The sequence below is a fragment of the Candoia aspera genome, chromosome 2 (assembly GCF_035149785.1).
Source record: "Candoia aspera isolate rCanAsp1 chromosome 2, rCanAsp1.hap2, whole genome shotgun sequence".
NCBI lineage: Eukaryota > Metazoa > Chordata > Lepidosauria > Squamata > Boidae > Candoia > Candoia aspera.
Window position 1 is genome coordinate 56,981,601 of NC_086154.1, and position 14,087 is coordinate 56,995,687.

The 14,087-nt window shown below is 39.7% G+C and overlaps 1 protein-coding gene across 1 annotated transcript in view; it reads right to left on the reverse strand.

Annotated features, from left to right (window-relative positions):
• STAB1 (stabilin 1) overlaps positions 1 to 14,087 on the reverse strand; it is a 105,589-nt gene that overhangs the window by 39,502 nt on the left and 52,000 nt on the right. The window contains exons 28-39 of the mRNA XM_063292860.1: positions 12,441 to 12,488; positions 11,602 to 11,732; positions 8,752 to 8,863; positions 7,549 to 7,626; positions 7,181 to 7,273; positions 6,488 to 6,595; positions 5,308 to 5,439; positions 4,688 to 4,816; positions 3,158 to 3,214; positions 2,845 to 2,940; positions 2,211 to 2,406; positions 1,467 to 1,562 (exon numbers count right to left, since the gene is read on the reverse strand). Coding sequence (XP_063148930.1) covers positions 1,467 to 1,562; positions 2,211 to 2,406; positions 2,845 to 2,940; positions 3,158 to 3,214; positions 4,688 to 4,816; positions 5,308 to 5,439; positions 6,488 to 6,595; positions 7,181 to 7,273; positions 7,549 to 7,626; positions 8,752 to 8,863; positions 11,602 to 11,732; positions 12,441 to 12,488 — 1,276 coding nt within the window. The remainder of the gene's footprint in view (positions 1 to 1,466; positions 1,563 to 2,210; positions 2,407 to 2,844; positions 2,941 to 3,157; positions 3,215 to 4,687; positions 4,817 to 5,307; positions 5,440 to 6,487; positions 6,596 to 7,180; positions 7,274 to 7,548; positions 7,627 to 8,751; positions 8,864 to 11,601; positions 11,733 to 12,440; positions 12,489 to 14,087) is intronic.

A 14,087-nucleotide genomic window follows, 5' to 3' on the forward strand; every position in this document is an offset into this window, starting at 1 on the left:
TGTGACTCTTAGAAGAGATAATATGTCTGCCTACACTTTCCTTGGCAATCCTCAAACTTTTACGTAAAGTTTTAAATATTCTTTTAATGTTAAGGAAATGAATGGAATATTAGAACGTTGTGAACAACACACACCCTCAGGATCAACCTCTACTTTCAGCAATGACTCAAGATCCAACATGGGTCTTAGAAAATGAAGGGCAGATGGTTGCCATCCAGTGTTTTCTTTGCCTTCTGATATATGGACATTTTATGACTGGTCACACTGCAATGGCAACCTTTTTGTGAGAATGCCTATAGCATGCTCCCACATTTCAAATGAGCCCACTGATCCCAAGCGATTGGGCTCCAGAGTATTTCACACTACCCATTCATAATATTATTATTTTCTCGTTCTACTTGATGAACCTAATTAAACCAACAATTGCTTATAAATGGCTTTAGTAATTGGTTATGCAGAACTTTTATTTTTGCTAGTGTTCCTCTATTAGCAGCAGTAGTGGTGATGGTGAAAAGTCCCCTGTGCAAGCACTGAGTCCTGTCTGACCCTTTGGGCAGATGCCGCTTTCGCAATGTTTCCTTGGCAGACTATAGCGGGTGGTTTGCCATTGCCTTCCCCAGTCGTCACCTTCCCCAGCAAGCTGGGTCCTCATTTTACCGACCTCGGAAAGATGAAAGGCTGAGCCAACCTGAGCCGGCTACCCGAGACTCCAGCTTCTGCTGGGATCAAACTCAGGTCGTGGGGAGAGTTTTGGTTGCAATACTGCCGCCTACCCCTCTGCGCCACACAAGGCTCTAGCAGCAGTAGTAGTCCTGGTATATTTGATTATCTCTTATCTTTGCAGTATTCATCTCATTGATTTGCCTTGAAAACCAGGCATCTTCTGCAGATTTGACTGCAGGAGAAGGAAAGGGACACATTAGCTGTATAACATAAATCCAGTTCTGAGATGTTGTATATAGCCCTTCCTCACTTCTTTTAAATCTGATTTTTTTTAACAATAGGTTTCAAATCTGGAATGATATATCTTGTTTCCCAACTTCCATCATTCACTTGTCATGGTTCCTGTTCCAGTGTTCCTGAAACATCGCAACGAGTTCCCATGCCATGCTGGTGCTGACACGGGTTGCTGTCCAGGAGGGGGCTGCTACTGCTCCTTTGTGCCAGGCAGCAAGCTGGATGATGCGAGTACCGAGGAATGCATGTTTGGCCGAACTTGACTGGTCAGGGGCATTACCCGAAGACTGCCAGCAACTGTTAGGAACACCTGCAGGGGGATGGAATTGTACTGACTTTGCGGGGAGGGGTCCGGGATTGCTTGCGGTTTAACTGGGAGAAATCCCACGCTTTTGGTATTCTCAGCTTTGCCTGTGTTTCTGCATACTATTCATCATTAAATTAGATTTCCATAGAATACCTGTGTGAGTCTGATTGTCATTTTGAATAGGCAGTCATTACACACTTACCTTGGTCACAACTGACTCCTTTAAATCCTGAGATGCATGTACAGCTTCCATCACCTAACAACCCATCCTTGCATTGCCCTTTATTGCAATTGCACTCTAAGAAAAAATATAAATCTGTGTCAGGTACACAACAACACAACTAATATTAATGCATGCTGGTTTTTCTGCACCTTCGTGGCCAACCCAGACCCCCATTAACTATATGCAGCTAACTCCTTCTATGCAGCATTTATCACTGTCAGTAACTGCACAGGGGCCTAGAGATAAAATGTGAGTGAAAGTATTTGAGAAATGCACACAATGTTTGTGGAATAATGTGCTAGGAGTTTACAACTTATCTAGCACTAGAATAACACATGGCCTTTGAGTGTCTTGTAGTGGTTATGGTCTAAAGACGTGGGTGGACCCAGGACACTTCCATTTAAATACAATTAAATATATAATTACATATACTTAATAGGATAATTGTTTGACCATCTGGTTAACGACTTCTCCCTTGTGCCAAATTAAAGATTGCAAGATGGCAACAAATTTCAGAAATACCTGGAGACCGCACGCTAGTCCTTTTGTGTTTTAGAGCAAATGCTTCTCTATGCAGTAGCATAGACGCTATTCTGATATTCCAGCCATAATCACTTCCCCCTCCAATTCTTTATTTTATAAGTATTTTGAAAAAAACAAGTAGCACAAAGAAGAAAATCAGGTGCAGGTGCCACAACACAGGCAGATAATAGCCATAATTACCTGATTGACACTTGGGTCCGTATCTTCCTGCCTGACACATTTCACAGGCTGTGCCATGAAAACCTTCTTGGCACTGGCAATCTCCATTGCCTTCAATACCATCTTGACACACCCCATTGCCAGAGCACCAGCTGCCTGGTTTCCCAGGACACATCTCACACATAGCACCATAGTAGCCTGGACAGCAGACAGAAACCTCAGAAAACAGATTACAGTCAGACCAGGAAAAAAAAAACCATACAGATGCCATGCAAACATAATTATTGTGGTTACTGTTGAGTGTCTTCTTTTTTTTTTTGGTTCTTCCTTGCAAGCCACCCAGTGTCATTGTTTGAGTTGGGTAGTCATATAAAATCTTAACATAAATTTATATTATGTTCAAAAAAGTTATATTGCTTTGACAGTTACTTAGGGCTTGAGATGGTATCATGACAGGCACCAGTACTATTGATATACTTCTATGCATCAGCAAAGAGCAGTTACATGCTCACTCAGATCATGAGTGAGAAACTGGTCTCAGTGTCCTAACACAAACAAATAAGCACTTTTCTACCAGCCAGAAGAAAATAATTACATATGGAATAGCTGCATATTTGACATACATGTAGATATTTAGTTAGTAAAGCTGACTTACTAGGGAAACTTTGATGCAGGTAAAATAGCAGCCAACTAATTTCTTGTCTCCAGATTTATATACACAGTGAGGAAGATTTCCTTTGCCTGGTTTTTGCTGTCAGTTAAAAAGAAAAAAAATGTAATCAGATGATAAGCAGATATGTATTCTGAACAGGTAACATCTAGGCATGATCAAGAAACAACTCTTTAACTCATTCTCATAATTAACATTAGCAACTCCAGAATTCTGCAAAAGGGCTGCTTCTTGTACGAAGTTTTCTGGTGACACGCTTGATAGACAAAGGTATCAACTGAAGTAAACCAAGACTTACTGCAAGCACTGATCCTGCGGGGCACTTGATCCTTTTGTTGCACTTAGCACATCTTGACTGGCATACAGGGGAAAAAGGATAATTAGTGGATATTTCAGAGCATGTAAAAATATCAGCATCAACTGCAGAAGTGTAACAGGGTCAGCAAACCATAACAGCTCAGAAGCCCAATTTAATCAGTAACTGGTTATTATTTTTCATACTCTGTGATAGCAGAGAACATTCTTAAAGGCACTGCCAAGATTGTTTTAAAAGAATATCTATCCTTATCTGAACCTCTTGTTATTCCCACATCAAGATTTATTCATTTCAAAGTCATAGGCTTTTTCTATCCTAATAAACCGATCACTCTTTATTGAGGTTTTCACTCTAACGACTCCCATTTTTCCTATGAAATCTATCTTTACATAACAATCAAGTTGTCTTCTGCTCTGAATTATACCAACTCAAGACTGCAGGAAAAGCCATCTATCAATGAGAAATGTCAGTCAGATAGATGAGAAGACCAAATTCCGTACCCATACCTATACTCCAGGGCATCACACTTTACCTTTTCACTGGACAAAAAATCAGGCCAAATGAATTCACATTATCATCACCACATTCATCTACTCCATGGCACCCTATTCTTGGCAGCATAGGACATATAGCTTCAAAATTACAAGAATGCAAAGTGGACTAGACTGGCTTCCAGGGTATTTGGTTCATGGTCCCATTCACTGATTTTGTAGGGAGGCACCACTGAACACACTATCTGAGAAATCAAAATAATCTGCAAAAGACCACAGCCTTTCTGTTGGTTGGCAATTCATTGGCAAAAGACCACAGCCTACCTTATGGCAGTTCTTATGGCAATTCCCCTCCCTCTCCTCCCCAAAGGTATTAACTCCTCTAGTGACTGTTCATCAACTCCAAGACAACTGATTGGGAAAGAGTGACATATACGTCCAATAATGATGTCAAGAAAGAGCATTTTACTTCCTGAAGCTAAGGTCTATGCAGCCCTATGAAAAACTTGGTTCGGTGTTTGGCAGTAAAACTTATCGCACAATTCTGTACATAGTGTATCTACTTAAAAGTAGCCTATTAAGTTTAGAAGGTTTACTTTTAGCTAAGCAGACAGAGGATTGGGATCTAAACCAGCCAGGATTCATTAGTGCCACAAAATCTTGGCCATATTCAGTTATGTTTGTTAGCACAACTGCTGATATAAAATCAAAATGGTAGTGTTAGTTTTGTCATGTTTTTCATATTGAGAATCCCCACCCCACACCCAGCCCCAGCTTGGTCATGTATTGTATAGAATGACACCAAGTACTGTTGAGGAGGCCTACAGATGCCAGCTTAGTTGTTCCTGAAAGTTGCAAGATTTCAGATTTCAAAAGGAAATAGTGTGTGTGTGTGTGTGTGTGTGTTTATTCATTTGTTTGTTTATGTGGCTCAAACAGCCAGTATATTTAGAAGTATAAAATGAGGTAGCAGAAAACAAGTAATACTCAAAATGAAGAAAGAAGATCTCAAACGCTTCACCTTTTCTACAGTGGTGGTATTGATATTGCAACGGTTTTTCTGAATCTGTAGAACTTGAGAAACCCCAATCAACATTCCATTTCTTGTTTCAACAAATGGGCCACCCAAAAGAACTCTGTTTACATATGTCTGCAATAAAAAAAGAAGGGATGAGAAGAAGTGAAGGAAGGTTCATCAAAGCACAATGGCTTCAATATTAATTTTAATCAGAATACTGTAAGTCAGGTAGGATATAGTAAAATTAAACCTTTATATTATCCAGGTAGCATCATAAAAGTTTCCTGATCCAATACAACAATTCAGCATCCTGTGTGAACTCAGTGGAGGCTGACATAAATCAATGAGCTGCGCTGTTGGTATTTGACCTGTGGATGTCAATTTATTCACCAGCACTCTGGGACGCTCCAGTTCATGTTACACAAGTCACTGAATACATTTCAGTAAATATAAATAAGTAAAACCTTTTAAATGAACACATAAAACATTTCAGGGTTGCAGCTACAATATACATGCAAATTTACTATTTGAAAAATACAGTATTATTTCATACTACAGGATTAGCTGTTCCTTGTTAAACCACACACTGTAGAAGTGAAATGTAATTTATAGCTCATCCTCACCTTGTTGAGCGTATTAGAAAACATGAGCCAATTGGAGAATCCTAACATCGTGCTTCTGTGAACTCCATTCTTCAGATCTTTCAAAAACAGTTTATCACCAGTTACGATATGATACTGCACGGTGTCATTACCCTAGAACGCAAGAGCCACACAAAACCAAATATTCAAGCTCAAAGACAATTATTGGAATCCACAAGGTGACAACTCATGGAATAGAAACTTAAAGAGAGGATGCATAGCCATTCGCCATTCCTCCCCAATCTAGGCCTCCAGATGTCTTCTTCACAACCTCCAGAAGAGTCACTTTCTTCAGATCTTCAGTGAGACGATGTGAACTGCAGATTGACTTTTAACTAGGCTGTTGCATTGCCATATTCAACCACATCAAATACATTTGGATGCATGGAAAAGGTGCCACAAGAAAAATATTCTCATTACAACCCTCAGAGATAAAAAGATTATCATGTGACAAGTTGTAGAACCTATAAAAAATTTCAGCATGTTGCCAAAGCCACTCACTGAACTCATGAAGCAGAAATACTAATTTAGTTTCATTGTTATAGCTGGTACATATTGATGCCCATAGGATACCAACATACTGACAGATAAAACCAAGTCCTTAAATGATATATAAAAGCAGTATGTCATTAAGTGACTAGTGAATAATTTATTCATTCATTGTTTCATCATTATTAAATTGGAGATTTTCAATTATCTGTAAATTATATGGTTACATCACATCTTTCAGTGCAAGACAAATGGAGATGTATCACACTTTACAAGACATGTATGCACATGGCAACTCAGAGTTAACCTGTGAATAGATTGCTAGTTGTTAAGTCTCTTATATGAGTTTTTTTATTGCAGGTCTCTTCTTGGGAACACAGCAGTTGTTGCCTATCATACATGATGAGGTAGAAACCCCATTTTTAAAATTCATTAGATATCCTCCTATAGGAGCTTTGTGGTGCATGAAGCAGCCAACATCAGTTAATTCCAAATGTGATATCCCAAGATTGATTCCAAAATCTTATTTATTGATATGTTGTTTCCCACAAATAAACAAAGAACTGTGCAATCATGGACATGTTGAATCAAAAGTGAAGTCTCATTGAGTTGGGAGAGCTTATCGCTAAATGAGTGCTATTATGATTATTTCTTTAAAGAAGTAAAGTCTTACCAGTTGTGTAATATTTGATGCTTGACAATATTTCTCAATTGAGCTATTCCCTGGGACAAAAATAGTATATTTTTGGGATGACTCAATTTCTCTCATCAGCTGATATTGCTGAAAGTTTTAAAAAACACAATTAGCAAGCCAAGCAAGCCAATGAAGATTGCAGTTCATAGCTAAAAGAGAATATTCATGTTAAGGTTTTAAAAAACATATTGCCAGTTACATACCCAGAAAACAGCAACAACAAATAACAAGTATTAAGAATTCAAACTGAAATAAATTCACTGCATTTTTGTATCGGCAACAAACCTATGTGGCACATCAATGTTTCACAATTCTCTTGAATGACTGAGTGACTTTGTTGATCAGTAGCAATATTATATTTCTAAGTCTTTGAGAAATGGCCTTGGCTGTGATAGGATTATAATACAGGCAAACTCCAGCTATCACTTCTCGCTGATTGCCTGAACCCACTAGCTAGATTCACAGATAATATTCCTTCATTTCTCCAATTGTTTGATTTTGGACTGAGTCCTCTGTACCCAGCTGTTACAGTGTGTAAATCACTCCTTGGAGCAATGTGTCAACTTAGCTTCTGTCTTCCACTATATCACTTACTACGTTGATCTTCCTCTAGCCCCCTGTAAAAGAATTTTTCAAGAGATACAGGCAATATCATTCTCCTGAGGATTTTACCTCCAATAGCTCTTTGAACCTGATGAAGGAGGGCACTGTGTTCAGTTGCTCCTGCAAACCAGGTGGGATCTTGACAGATGTTGGTAACAGAACCTGGGCATAAGAAAAAGTGAAATGGGGGAGGCTGCTTCCCTGTGGTTTTTTTCATCTTATAAATAGTTTAGTTAGGTTTAAAGGGTGCTACTGGGGAGAAAAACAGGATTTTAGAAGACTCTTCTCAACACCGTGGTGGCATTGTTGCTACTGTTTAATGAAAGACCTCTGAATGAGAAATGCTTAGCATCAAGCATTTAGCATTCCTAAATCCCCCTCCCCTTACTCAGAACAACAGAAAAAGGCAAAGATCCAGGGCAATCTAATCAACATACCTTGTTGATGATATAAATAGTGCTGTTAATAGCAGGAATATCACCCAATACAATGCTGGCATTCTGAATAGTTATTTCCTGAAAAGCAAATATAAGTAGATGGATAATTCTGAATTAGTTCAGTTAGAATTAAAGTATAACCATTCCTATTGTATTTTACACCAAAACAGTTTTTGCTGTAACTGGGGGACAGGGCTGAGAGGGGAGCCTGAGGCCCTGTTGTTGCAAGTGCCCTCCACATTCCTTTTTTCTTTTTGTGGTCTTTCCACCTCATTGGTCAAAAATTACCTGCAGAGTTTCCCAAATGCTAGGCTGAAAAGGTGCAGAAATCAGCAGTTTTTAACCCCCCTTTCTCACAAACCAACCCTAGGAAATCCAGAAAAATCCAGATACAAGTACAAATTCCTTGCCACCCTTTGCTCCCTCAGCCTGCCAATATTATTTGAAATTAATTTGAAATACTAAGTATCCTTTCCCAGCACCACTGTTATAGGCAAGAGATGATCTCAAATAGCTATGGAGACTCAGACTGGATTTGCCTTCACTTTACTTAATCCTTCAGTTCTGGTGGAGAAAAAGGTTCACTTACTCTTGGAAGCAAATCACAGAGTTAAAAATGTCAATATGCAGGAACTTAACTATATGGATCAAGTAGGGTCTCTAACAAGGGAAAAATGTCAACAATCCCAGATAGCTGCACCAGACTCTGATGATTAGCATTCTATTTGAAATAGTCATTGGACAGTCATTTTTCCTATTACACTGCAGCATTCCTCAGCATGTGCTTATAACTGTCATTTGTGGGACCTGAACTGTTCTGTAATTGGAGAGGAAAAGTTGCTTAATTTAGGAGCAGTTCTTAGGATCGGACATATCTTTTCTAATCTGCCATCCTCTGGATCTGTCAGACTGCAGTGGCTGTAGAGTATGGGCTGTGCAGTCTAGCACATCTGGAAGACCACAGGTTGGGAAAGGCTTATCAAAACTTCCCATTTTAATTTTGACAGTTGCCATGTGCCTTTGTAAACATGCTATGATCAGCATTTCACAGATCAGAAATTAGAGCCTACAGATTCGCCTTGGTTCTATTTTCTTCAGGGCATCTTTTCTTCAGTTTAAAAGTGGCATTAGCTCATGTCAATAATAACACTTTAATTTTGGTATTGGGGGTAATGTCAGTGTTTTTAACGTACAAGCCCTTACCCCATTGTTGTTCTTTATTTCCCACTTGGCCTGTGGATTGAGAGTGGGCAGTTCTTGGCCAACAAAGTTCTTGAGTTGCTCAGTTGTGAAAGAGCCCTGGAGGATGTGGGACCTATAACAGATACAAATGTTAAGACAACCACAGCTGGCTGGTTAATGGCCAAGAGAACACCTTCAGTTAGACCCAGTTATGATTAGCAAAGAAACATAATCTCTTTTAAATGTGCCAGGAGACTCTATTTAAAAAAAAAAATTCATCAGCCACCTTGGTTGCTTCAGCCACAGCTGCTAGATGTCATCTTTCCTGGAAGGAGTGGAGTCTTTGGGCTTGTCTGTTCTCACCAAAAAGCTCTCCTACGTGTTTGTTATGAGGAGAAAACCGTGCCTCTGCAACCATTTTGGGAAGACACCCAGCCAGAAGGAGTTTATCTCTTCGTGCGGATCTAGCATACGGCACGTGTCAGCAGAGTCCCACTAATACAAAGATATATCCCTCCCCATACACATGGGGGAGACACAGAAAGAAAGCAGCACACATACAAAAGTGTGACAGTTTCTTTGCCCACACTGCAGCTGGACTCATTCGGGAAAGGCTAAATGAATATTAGTGCTCAGCCATGTCTGCAGGGGATGGTCCAAAAACTCAAGAGGGCAGCTGTGACAGTGCGATCAAAGCCCCACCTGTTTTTTAAGGGCCTTTTTTTACACATAAAAAACAGGCAAAGCTTTGCTCAGTCTTGACCTTTCTCACCACACTCCACAGGCAGCTCTATTGGTGTGGGATTATGCTAAAACTAATGGTTTAGAATTTATATATTGGTATGTGGTATCAAAGCCTGCTAATAGCTACTCTGTGTATTATTTCAATATTTTACTTTTTTGGAATATTTTTCGTTCTTTTTATTAAGTTCTCACTAAAGAAGAAATAAATGTTCTTCCTGCTCTCAAATGAACTTGGTCTCATAACTTTTCTTCAGCATGGACATTAACTAATCCATGTCCTGAAAAACTCAACAAAGCCCAGAGAAAGGTTCTCACATGAACTAAGTTGTTTGCTGTCTAGTTGATCCATGGAATGCGCTGATCCCAAGAGATCACTCTAAGGTAGGGTTACCAGATATCTGAACAGGCAAAGGAGGACATGGACAATCGGAAAGGAGGAGAAATGGGAGGAAAAGGAAGATGCACACTGTTTTACTTTCTTGGCATCTGCAACAACAATTACACTGAAAAACTGCAAAACAAAAAAAAGGACTTAGGCCTACATGTATATGAAATTACTTTTTCCAGCATCAGAAAGACTGGTTTTTCAGTGGCAGGAATGTGCTAGAGCTGGTTAGGAAGCAAAAGCCTTCAGCGTGTAACTGATTAAGGTCTGGTCAGTTTCAGGCAACAGTGCCCATTAGCAGTGCCTTCTAATCAACTCATTAAGGCCACAGAGCTGAGCTTGTTAAATTGCAGTTAGCACTTATTAGGGATGGAGAAAAGCTGCTCAGGAAGAGATACTCAAAAATCTGGACAATATTTGATTCTAAGACTATGCCTGCTGGACAGAAGATATGAGGACAAAAAGGAAGATTTGTCCTCCTTTTGCTGGATGTCTGGTAACCCTCCTCTAAGGTGGGCTCTGGGAATAGATGTATTGTTATGTACCTGAACTCAACAAATATTTTTTTCTCTAGTTCAAAGCCAAAAAATCAAACTTTTCCAATAACTCTCATTGTTACTGCTTCTCAGTCAGAAAATGATAGAGGACATTCTAAAGATGAGGAACTTAGCTGGATATTCCTATGCACTGGTATGTATGTTTGCATTCCTGCTGCATTAGTATGTATGTTTGTCACATTGGTAACTATATTGCTTTAAAAAACGGTATAGATGGCATGCACATCTGTATAGACATCTGGGGTCCTGGCTCAACAGAAATGTTATGCAGAAGTATCAATCAGGGTATTTAAAAAGAGGTGCATGAAGTCTGTACTTCATAGACAGATAGTCCTCACTTAACGACAGTTGGGAACAGAATTTCGGTTGCTAAGAAAATGGTCATTAAGCTAATCAACCCAACTTTACAACCTTTTTTGCAGCAGTTTTAAGCAAATCACACAGTTCCCCATTGATTTTGCTTGGAAGAAGCCAGCCAGGAGGGCCGAAAATGGCGATCACATGATCATGGGATGCTGCAATGGCAATAAATGCAAACCAGTTGCCAAGCACCCAAATCATGGTCACGTGACTGTGGGGATGTTGCGACGGTCCTAAGTGTGAGAACTGGTCGTAAATCATTTTTTTTCCAACACCGTTTTAAGTCCAAACCATCACTAAATGAATGGTTGTTAAGTGAAGACTATCTGTATGTGCTACAAGCACAACACAAACAGATGAAACTATTATGCTTTGCTAGGGGAAGTGCAGAGTTGCCTCAAGAGTTTCATTTTCATGTGATAGGAAGCTGCCTCATATTAGGAGGGTCCATCTTCTTGCATTGCCCCCCCTGGAAAGCCAAGTGTCTCAGATTGCAAAAATGCCTAATTCTACCAAGGCTACCTACCTCTTTAGACGATCACAGGTACCACACTGAAGTGTGTATCTGAAAAGTCATTGACCTCTCACTCTTGGAAGCTAAAAAGGTGGGATTCTACAAACCTAGATAAATGTACTAAAAACTGTATTGCAAGTCCCTTCGTAAAGCCTTTGAAGCAACCCCACCATATGCCAAAACATTCATCTTGCCTGTGGCATGTTCAGCACAGATCAAGCCTGAGTAGATTTCACTAATCCAGAGAAAAATCAGGTATAACTATTTATACCAATTCTAAGTCTGACAAGCATGGACATGGACAACAGTACCTGACAAGAGATGGCAGCATGTGGGACTCCAACCAGAACTCTTTTTCAGCCTTGCTCAGATTTTGGATAGCTTCTTTCAGAGGCACCAGAACAGTCACATTGGCTCCTCTAGGGATGCTGACGAGGGATTTCTGAACACGCACAGGCATTAATGCTAGTCACTTTCATCAACAGATTAAAAGGCATGGAATCAAATAAGTAGATCCACCACCAGCTTCATTAATGAAATGACTCAAATCAGTGGAGTCTGATATCTCCTGAGTCCAAGCATTTTTTACTGCCAAACTATCTTTCAGCTAACTTTACAAATCATAGTGTGTAGACAAGAAAGCTGTTGTAGCATCCTATCTGATCCAAAGACTGATCTGCGCGGCCATCAAAAGATGGTTAACATGGAACCCTTCTAGAGCAAGTTCACTTTTCTCAAGGAAAGGCCTCATTAAAATACGTAGGTCTGTTGATCACCACCAAAATATATATTCAACAAAATGCAAAAGTAGTTAAGAGCACAGTTTTAAAACTACCCAACAGATTGAAGTATCAGTGTTTTGATTTTCCAAGCAACTACCCTAATTTCACAGGCTGAAATTCTTTATTTACTTATGAGCCAGTTTCAGTGACCTCCATCTTTGGAACAGATATATACAAGGTTCTGCTTAAAGAGCCTTTTTTGTCAAAAACCTTAAAAGGCCATTTTTTTCCTATAAAATTCTTATTTTAAAATGTAAATGGATTTTTTCTACTGATTGAACAATATGCTACAACCCTATCAATTTTGTCGTCTTTCAAAAATTTCCTCCCATTAAAAAAGCATTAAAAAAATAATGCAAAAGCCTTACCTTAATCCACTCATAAAAAGTTGAAAAGTGGTAATTCCTTACTAACTCCTTCAAAGAAAGAAAACAATTTGTAAAGCACTATTCCTGGGGTCTTAAAAACAAAACAAAACATAGGAAGAGGGTTTCATACATTACGCTAAACAAGTTTAATTTAACCATGGTTTGCTTGTAAACTAAGACAACACGCTAAGAGAATGCTAAGCAGACCACATTATAGCTTTAATACTACATGTAAACCAGGCAGAGGATGGGTGATTGCTTGGGGACTTGCCTAATGATCAGTCCAAAAGAGAATTCTGATATTTTCCTACTGTAACAGCAGAAGCTACAGTTATTCATGTATTTAATTGTCTTTATTTTAAATATTTATATTTTGTTTTACCCTTTATATAGTTCTCAATGGCACACAGCATCTTTAAAAACACAGACTATAAAAGAACAGAACAACAGAGGGACATTCATTCATTCAAGCAGTTCCAGTTGTCTGGGCAACATTCAGCTTCCAATAACATCAAGACAGAAGAGGAAGCTTTCCACAGAAGGCAGCAACAGGCTTTGCCTCATTACTGGACTTTTTAAGCCTGCTGGAAATGTGACAGATTGGTCAACTGGCTCCTTCATTCATGTTTCCTTACCTGACTTCTTTTTATTTTTTATTTTGCATTTCACTATTGTTAGGGACAGATCGTAATGGAGAAAATCTCTCTATGTGGTCGTTAAGAGTTGACATCAATTTGATGGCACATCAGCAACCAATCAATTTTACCATTACTTATTTACCAAGCACATAATAAAAAAAAACTTTACATTGACAACTTAATGTGAAACCAGAGCTGTCTTTTCCTTCTGGCCCAAGCATCAACTGCCTCTGACCCTGGAGACAGCGTTCAGCTCGGGGGTGGGGGGTGGGGGGGCCGTGTGCCTTAGGCAAAGGAATTATCCCCATCGTCCTATGGCAAAGCAGCTATGGAAAGAGAGGCTTGGTTCTGCTTTATTGTCCAAACCAGCAATCTGCGCTTCGAACCAACGCTTCCTCAGGGACTTGCACTGAATCGGTTAGTTTTTATTCTGCAAATATGGTTTGGATACATTTTTTAGCACCACACTGACACCCAGTAAGAAAACACTGTTTGCAGGGTGGGTGGGACAGACCTCCCCACTCCTTCTTTGCTTGCCCCATAGATGCCCTCTTTCTCCTTTTTCTTCCAAGGGTTGTCCTATTTCCAGCCTGGTACAATGGACAAGGTGTTTGACTAGGAGTGTAGGAAACCCAGGTTCTAATCCCCTCTTCAGTCACCATATTTCAACTTCATAGAATAACATATTCATACTACACATTAGTTTAAGAGTCCTAACACTGTAATGCAGTGAGAAAAATCATCATCCCTCACAAAGCTAGTCACTGTGGTTTCCGGTTTAGGATGGGAAAACTAGAAAGTGCTGAACTTTTTTCTTTTAATAAGGAAGCTAAAGGCAGAACAGGGACGCGATGGCGCTGCGGGTTAAACCGCTGAGCTGTCGATCGGAAGGTCGGCGGTTCGAAACCGCGCGGCGGGGTGAGCTCCCATTGCTAGTCCCAGCTCCTGCTCACCTAGCAGTTCGAAAACATGCCAATGTGAGTAGATCAATAGGTACCGCTTTGGCGGG